This window comes from Python bivittatus, unplaced genomic scaffold (genome assembly GCF_059951505.1).
Source record: "Python bivittatus isolate LINGU-HERP-01145 unplaced genomic scaffold, Pbiv_v1 ctg000080_np1212, whole genome shotgun sequence".
NCBI classification, from domain to species: Eukaryota; Metazoa; Chordata; class Lepidosauria; order Squamata; family Pythonidae; genus Python; species Python bivittatus.
In genome coordinates, this window is record NW_028277035.1 from 44,896,255 (window position 1) to 44,904,662 (window position 8,408).

General features: G+C 60.8%; 1 protein-coding gene across 1 annotated transcript; it reads left to right on the forward strand.

Moving 5' to 3' along the window:
- The first annotated feature begins 2,165 nt into the window (after positions 1-2,165).
- Positions 2,166-5,421, forward strand: EGR1 (early growth response 1). Its single transcript, XM_007439785.2, has 2 exons — positions 2,166-2,602; positions 2,968-5,421. Exons 1-2 carry the CDS (start codon positions 2,359-2,361, stop codon positions 4,335-4,337), a joined length of 1,614 nt encoding a protein of 537 aa, XP_007439847.2. The 5' UTR covers positions 2,166-2,358; the 3' UTR covers positions 4,338-5,421.
- The last annotated feature ends 2,987 nt before the right edge of the window (positions 5,422-8,408 follow it).

An 8,408-nucleotide genomic window follows, 5' to 3' on the forward strand; every position in this document is an offset into this window, starting at 1 on the left:
CTACGGCGATGGCTAACACGCGAGGCTGGCGATACCTGAGGAGGGGGATCCCGCTACCAACGGGCTCCTCCTTCCCATCGCCGCCCCCGGGGAGCGGGGAAGCAGAACCAGCGCCTGCAAACGCCTCGTTAGCCGCCGCCGCCACACCGCCCCCGCACCGGCGGCTGAATCGGAGGGTTTCCCTTCCGTGACAGGGATTCCTCAGCCCTACGCAGAGGGGGCGGTGTGCTGCGCTGGCTCCGCGGTTCTCTGCAGCACTAGCCTCCCTCCTTCCAGCGGAGGAGCCTTTCTCGCTCGGAGATGCGAGCCGAGTCTCCCAGGACTGCGGGGGAAGCACTTGCAGAGGCGGCTGCGCGCAGGCTCAGTGAGATCTCACTGCGTCTCAGGTTCTGGCTTGGGCCGAAGCCAAGGAGGACGACGGGCGGGGTGCACAGAGGAAAGAAATCCCCCCGCCCCCCAGTGAAATCCTCTGCGGCAAGGGCCTCTCCTTGCAACTGAAGAACCGCGACTGCCCTGGGAAACAGAGCGGATCGCTCCTGCTGCCGCCGCCGCCGCCGCCGCCGCTGCCGACCTGCTGGTCTAGCTGCAAGGCCAGCCAGCTGCAAGGGCTACGCTTGGTCGCGGCAGCCCCTGGGCACCAGGGGGCAGCATCCAGCCGCCTGCTTCGCAACTCCCCGAGATTCCCTGCATTTCGCATCATCAGGAAATTCCCTTTGACGCGATGCCTCTGCAGCCTTCTGCAGTGTGCGCGCTCGGAGCGCTCGGCGCTGGCACGCCGCCTGCTTTGCTTTGCTTTCCCTCCCCTCCCTCAGCCTCCCACTCCCACGCAGGGCGCACGATTCGCTGTTGAGCTTCCAAATACGTAAAGATCGCACGGTCTTGCGGCCTCGATTCGGAACCGGGACATGAGGTGTTTACATTCAGCATAAGAGTGGCGGGGTGGGAAAAGAGCAAAGAGAATCAAGGGACATCGGCCTCTTCAACCGAAGGGATTATTAGCGAGTGAGGTGAAAACGGACGCGGATTTCTGCAAAGTGGCTTTGGCCTCCCCATCAGGCAAGATGGTCTTTCAGGTGGCTGTTGTTGCCTCGGCCACCCGGTGCCCGTATGGGGCACCTCGGGAGCCACAATCGCGCTACAAAGAATCGCCAGCGACATATACTGTATATGCCACCGTGAAAGACAGTTAAGAGGAAGGCAAAAGGGAAGGGTTCCCAAAGGCAAGAAGCCGCCTGCGGAGTGGCGGGGGTGGGGAAGCGCCTCGAGGGCGCCACGTCGCCTTCACTGCATGTACCAAAGCAAGATCTGGGAACTCCGCGTTAGCAGAGCCATTAAAAGTCTTCTGGAAGCTGCACTGAAAAGGAAACCGGAAATTCGCCTCCGACCGCCCTGCGTGAGGCGTCTAAAGTATATCCGATCGGGCTTCTGCGGGCGTCCCGAACCTGGGAAGCCGTTTCGCCGGAGCCTCCTGGCGCTCTGCGGAGCGGGCTCTGTTTATTTGGGACACTCGCCCCGCGGCACTAGCACCGCCCTGCCTGGTGTTTACCCCGCCGCGCGCCCCCTGCCGGCCCAGATTAGAGTAGAAGCTCCTCGCCTGGGCCTGGCAGGTTTAAATAGTAGCTCTCGGCGGCGGAGGGCGGGAGGGGCGTTTCTGCAGCTTCTGGCTCTGCCGGAGACCGAGCGCTCCTCCTCCTCCTCCCCCTCCCAGCCGGACTCTCCTCGTCGCTCTCCCTCCCGCCTCTGCCGGAATTGCCTAATAAGGAGCAGGAAGGCTCCGGCCGGAACAAGGACTTATAAGGGCTTTGCCATATATGGCCTCAGTGTCCGGGGGCTTCCGGCAGCCGCGGCTGAAGCTGCAAGGAGGAGGGGGGCCTCTCAAGGGAAGCAGCGAAGACCAGGGCGCAGGGGCTCGCGCCAAGGGACGGGCGCCGCGGGAGCCAAAAAGGGCCCCAGGTCGCTAGCGGGAAGCTCGCGCGTTCCCCCTCCCCTGCCGCACCGCTCGGCTTCCCCCGGTGTCGAGCTCTGACGCCAGGCTGGGTCCTCTCGCCTGCCACCATATAAGGGCTTCCTGCCTTCCATATTTGGACATGTACGTCAGGAAAGAGGCGGGCCGGAGAGATGAGACGAGATATATAGAGGCTGCTCCGGGGCGGGCGGGGAGCCGAGAGCTTCCAGCGAATAGATTCAGGGGGAGCCCCGGGCTGGGCTGGGCGGGTGGGGAGGGAGCCGAGCGCCTCCCGCGGGCACAGCCAGGGGAAACCCCAGGCCGGCCGCGGAGTTAGCAGGCCTCCCGTGGACCCCTCGGCGGGCGGCAGCCCAGCCTCCGTGTAGCCCCGGGCAAAGCCCAGGAACACCCCCATGGCTGCAGCCAAGGCCGAGATGCAGCTCCTGCCCTCGCTACAGATGGCCGATCCTTTCGGACCCTTCCCGCACTCACCCCCTACTATGGACACCAACTACCCCAAGCTAGAGGAGATCATGCTGCTCGCCGGTGGGGGGCCACAGTTCCTCAACCCCGCCGGCGGCCCCGAGAGCGGCGGCAGCGGCGGCTTCAATCCCTCCGGCGAAGGCGGGGAGCAGCCCTTCGAGCACCTCGCTGCAGGTAGGCAGACACACGTCCCGCGGGCGGGGGGCGGGGGTGGCCGGGAGTTCCCGTCCATCTGCCCTCCGGCAGGGAATTCCGCTGCCCAGAGGGAGCGGGGAGGGGGGATGCTCCGGTGTGCGTCACTCGCTCCGGCCCCGGTCTTCTGCGGCTGGAGGGGCGCCAGGCGCTGCCAGATGTTGTGCACAGCCATTCCGCCCCTCCGGATGAAGGGGAAGGTCCTTGGGAGACGCGGGCGCCGGGCAGTGCCCCGCCAGTGGGGCCGGGGGGGGAGGGAAGCTGGCCTCTTCGGGGCAGGCAGGGCTCGTGGGGATTGGGGAAGGCAGCCTGCTGGGACTGATCTCTGCCCGCTCTCCTCTCGGCAGACACTTTCCCCGAGATCTCTCTGAACGGCGAGAAACCCTTGGCAGAGACCAGCTACCCGAGCCAGACCACCCGTCTCCCGCCCATTACCTACACCGGCCGCTTCTCTTTGGAGCCGGCGTCGAGCGGTGGAGGCAGCACCCCGTTATGGCCGGAGCCTCTCTTCAGCCTGGTGAGCGGCCTGGTGGGCATGGCTAACCCGCCGACTACGTCCGCCCAGTCCTCGTCCGCCTCTTCGCCGATCGCCAGCTCCGCTTCTCCCAGCCCGGCCCTGAGCTGCTCGGTGCAGGCCAGTGACCCCAGCCCCATCTACTCGGCGGCGCCCACCTTCCCCAACCCCGGCGGGACCGACATCTTCCCGGAGCCAGCCAGCCAGCCCTTTCCCAGCCCGTCCGGAGCCTCGCTGCAGTTTCCGCCTCCGGCATACCCGACGGCCAAGAGCGGCTTCCAGCTGCCCATCATCCCGGACTACTTATTCCCGCCGCAGCCCCCGCCGCAGCCAGGCGAGCTGGGTCTGGGCGCGGTGGAGCAGAAGCCTTTCCCGGGCCCGCAGCCCTCGCTCACGCCGCTCTCCACCATCAAAGCCTTCGCCACGCAGAGCGGCGGCGCCGGCCCTCCTCAGGAGCCCAAGAGCCTCCCGGGCGGCGGCTCCTACCAGGCGCAGCTGGTCAAGCCCAGCCGCATGAGGAAGTACCCCAACCGGCCCAGCAAGACCCCGCCACACGAGCGGCCCTACGCCTGCCCCGTGGAGTCCTGCGACCGTCGCTTCTCGCGCTCCGACGAGCTCACCCGCCACATTCGCATCCACACCGGCCAGAAGCCCTTCCAGTGCCGCATCTGTATGCGCAACTTCAGCCGGAGCGACCACCTCACCACCCACATCCGCACGCACACGGGGGAGAAGCCCTTCGCCTGCGACATCTGCGGCCGCAAGTTTGCCCGCAGCGACGAGAGGAAGCGCCATACCAAGATCCACCTCCGGCAGAAGGACAAGAAGGCCGACAAGGGCCCCGCCGGGCCCCAGGCACCCTCAGCTCCCTCCCCTCTGGCCCCCTACTCGGCCTCGACGGGCTCTACCTCCTATCCCTCTCCCAGTGCCACCTCTTTTCCCTCGCCGGTGCCTGCCTCCTACTCGCCCCCAGCGACCTCCTACTCCTCCCCCGTGACTTCGGCCTTCCCCTCTTACCCCTCGCCCTCGGTGGCTACCAGCTACGCGTCGATCGCCTCATCCACCTTTCAGAGCCAGGCAGGGGCAGGGGGCAGCTCCTTCCCCTCGCCCGGTGGCCTCTCCAGCCCCTTCAGCTCCCCAGTGACTTCAACCCTTCCCGACTTGGCCTCCACGTTCTCACCTCGGACCATTGAGATCTGTTGAAAAGAGAGAGGGAAGCGAGGCCCCCACAAGGCCTGGTCACACAGGCCTGGCCAGCCTGATCCAGGCCCGTCTCCCGGGCAGCCTGCAGGGCCTCTGGACCTTTCAACTGCCTGAAAAGCAGCTCGCCAACTCCAGGACCATGGAGTTGCTCCACTTCTGTCCAAGACCTGAACCTGCATGGACAAGCAAGCTCGATCTTCTTTCCCGAGAGCCCCCTCCCCCTCCCTCCGGGCCGTGGTCCATCAGGAAGCAAAGGACGCTGGGCTCCAGGCGGCCACAATGTGATCGTGTGCCTGTGCTGCCACAGCTTTGCTTCCCCTGGGGATCCTCCTGGAAACCCTCGACGTGCCAACCTCTTTGCAGATTCATCTTGCTTATTCTTTGGAGTACGAAGGACCATTATTATTATTTTGTAAGTTGTGAGTTTTGCTCTTTTAGTGACGACGAAGCTGTAATGAGTTTTACAACATGTTCTGGGGGAGGGGGTGCGGGAGTTAAAAAAAAGCAGCACTTAAAACTATGTGTTTGAGCATGTCAAAAGTGTGATGTTCTTTGTAAATATCACCTTGAGGATGAAAGCACTCTCACGTGGCAAAAAGTTCTTTGGTTTTCCTCCGGTTTTTTGTTTTTTTTTTTCCCCAGTCCCAAGTCTTGGTGCCTTGTTGTGAAGCCCTGCTGACGTCATGCATTTGTGTGATTGGATGCTTTGCATCTAGCCTTAAGGGTAAAGGGAAAGTGTGAAGAGGAGGGACTGAGGCTCAGAAACAAAAATGGGAAGGAGCCGTAAGGTGGAATGTAAGCAAAAACAAAACACAAAAAACCGTACTTCTTAAAAGTCTATTTTTGTTACAGAAGTGTAAAAATTTATAAATATATTCAGCAGTTGAAATGTTGTAGTTACCTACTGAGTAGGCGGCAATTTTGTATGTTATGAACATGCGGTTCATTATTTTTGTGGTTTTATTTTTGACTTTGTACTTGTGTTTGTTTATAAGCCAACACATTGAATGCGCTTTACTGCCAATGGAATATTTGGTGTACAATAATCTCTGGAAAAGTGAATAAAACTATCGAGAGACCAGCAGTCCAGTTTTTTTCTTATTCCAGGCCCAGCTTGGTGCGCTGGCCTTGCTCCCTTCCACTGGGAAAACGCTGCTGGGGCATGGAGAGGGGAGGATACTTCACCTTTGTGCCTCAAGGGGAAGGCGAGGGGTTAGCTCGCAACTTCTCCGGGACCCAGTCATTGTCACCGACCACTGCCACTCTCAACAATCCCAGCTGCCATGGCCATACTGGCTGAGGGTGATGGGGAAGCAATGGGGGAAGCTTCTTCTTTCTAGGGATCGGCGTGGGGAGGGGGAATCCAAGCTGTTCCTGATACCCTGGCTTAGCTGGGTGGGTCGCTGATGGACTCTCCCTTTTGTCAAAAAAGAGATGGGCTTAGAAAGGGAAGTCTAAAGGTGGGAGAACCGTGGCTTTCTCAAAGACCACAGATCTCATCACTCCTGATTGTTGGCCATGCTGGCTGGAGCAGATGGAAGCTGGAGCCCCGCACTACTTGCAGTTCTGCAGCATTTCTACCGTACAATATTACTTCAAGGTGCCTGACCCCAAAAGCCTACCCTTCCAGCACTGGCTAAGAAACAGATGCCTGGGGGTTGGGGGAAGAGGTATGGAACCTGCTTTCCCTGGGATCTGCGGGGGGGGGGGGGCTCCAGCCTCCCAGCTGTTCTTCCCTTCCCCCGCCCCCACAGGGCATCTTTTTATTCTGGTGGCAAGAAAAGAAGATCGTTTGCTCCTCAACAAGTGTGGAGCGGTGGGGAGGGGGAGGCAAGCAAAGGGGCATCCAGAGAGATTGCTTGACTCTAATACTGCGTTAATGCAGAAGACAATTCTAGAGGCGGTTCGTGAAGGAGGGAGAGAAGCCTGCTGAGAGGACTCTACGGAACCGTAGACCTTAGAGACTAAGAACCACCTGGATCTCAATTCCATTCCGGGACAATCTTGTTTGTCATATTCCTGCTCCCCATTCTGGATCCCAGCGGTGGGAGGGGGGGGGCGGGATCGGTTGTTATTCTCTGCGGATCCCAAGAGCACAGCCAGAATCCGGCAGACAAGAAATCAGCTGGGCGGGCGGCTTCCTTGGAGAAAGGCATATTCGTCGCTGCCCCGGGCAGTCTGTTTAGATCACAGCCTCGTTCAAGCCCCACCGCCTCAGGGAGCTGCCAGTGAAATAGAGGAGCAGCGCGGGGATCCGCGAACGAAGTTATGACCAGCCCCGGGAGGGGGGAAGCCCTCGAGGCTGCGCTGCTTTCATTCCCATCGCTGGCTTGCCTGGGCTATTTTTTCTACTGAGCCCTTCCAATTGCTGAAAGGTTCCGCGGCGGCGGCGGCGCTAAATGCGAGGACGCCAAACCCCGATTTCTGCGGGAAAAACAGCTTTTGGAGTTGCCCCTTAACTCTGCAAAGGACTGCAGTTCCCTTCGATTCCCGTTTCCGCCAAACACGCGCAGCCTCCAGCACTCGATTGGGGATGTTGTTCTCCAGTAAGCAGGAACAGCCGTAGAACTCAACCTGAGGGCGATCCCTCCGGGTCAGACTTCCCTGGGGCTTCCTCCAGGGTTAGAATTCACGGGATGAATGTAGGAGATCTTCTTGTCCCAGCTCAACCACTTTGTGGGGTAGGGGACTATCACTGAGGGTGGAAATGAAAGAAGCCCCCCGACCCCAAGCCTAAAGGGGCTTGAGGCCACAGTAAAGGCTTCTCTGGCGGATCTCCCTCCCGGATCGCGATAGTTTCTGGCACTAGTTTGACAGGGTGGAAAAGAGGCTTCGCGAGCAAACCCCATTGGCCTTTCCAAAACGGAAGCTTGCTTTTTTTTTCTTGCAGGTCGGATTCCTGTGCACAGCATGCATAACCTTCACTAGCATACGCAAACAATAAAGAGGGGCTGCATCGGACGCATTTCTGCCTGTCCTGGGGAAAGTACCGCGGATGGACTGGCTGGCTTCTTGCCTGAAGTTTTGAAACAGCCTGATTTTCTGTCCCTGCACTTAGAGAGGGAGGGACAGGTGCCCATGCCGCTGCGGAGTAGTTGCTGGAGAAGCAGGAGGCTGACCGTCGAACAGAAGGACATCTCTTGGGCAGCTTCTCCGCCCAGGCGCTGGTCGGTTCTTTGGAAAGCCGATCGCATATTGGCTGTCCGGTCCGGGATCCCCAGCAAGCAGGTGCCTGTTGACGGTCCTAACGGTCCTCCAAAGTCTTCTTGCGACAGCCGCGCTCCTGCCTCCAGCGAAAGGCTTCTCCCCCGCTGGGGCAACCAGAGGATAAGCTGGGCAGGAGCTGGCAAAACGGCTGCCTCCTGGTGTTTGGGGCGGGGCCTCCCACAATCCCTTCCCTTGGTCTGGAACCCGGAGGGGTTGTGGTCTAAAACAGAAGAGGACGTCAGGTTGGGGATGCGGAGTCGATACCTGGCCGCGTCATCTGGAGATTCCGGAGATGGCACCAGCAGGAAGAGGACGGGAACGCCGAGTGGGTGGGGGATTCGCCCAGAGCAGAGCGGTCCCGAGGCCCCGCGGCACCGGCACTCGAAGAGTAAGCCAAGCCGCCTTTGGGAGCGGGCTGGACGTTTCAAATGGCCGTAGAGTTACTCAGAAGTTGGTCAGTAGTCAGGGAGGTCAAGGGGCCTCGGGGAACTCAGCTGTGAAAGGCTTCCACTCGCTTGCTGGCAGGTTGGGCCCTTGGGGCGCTCCGTGTGGGCCAGCGCGGTGTGTTTAACGCTCCTTACGCACAACGGTCGGCGGGGGAAAGGCTCTAAACGCCCGGAAGCTCGAGAAACTCCTCCGGTCCGGTGGGCAGTGCGGGAGAAGTCTCCCGGCTTCCCCGAGAGCGAAGGAAGAGCTGGCTGTGGGGCGGTTGGCGAAGACCGGCAAGCAACCCCGCACCTCGGGCTCTTGCTAGCTGCGCCTGGCCCAACCTGGACCCGCCACATGTGCTGGAATGAAGGACAACCTCCAGAATCCTCCCCGGGCAGGCTGGCCGGGAATCCCAAGTCTTATACTTCCAACAGC

Coding starts and splice junctions, on each gene's coding strand:
- EGR1 (XM_007439785.2), top strand. CDS start 2,359: ATGGCTGCAGCCAAGGCCGAGATGCAGCTCCTGCCCTCGCTACAGATG. Junction 2,603..2,967: donor CTTCGAGCACCTCGCTGCAG/GTAGGCAGACAC, acceptor TCCTCTCGGCAG/ACACTTTCCCCGAGATCTCT.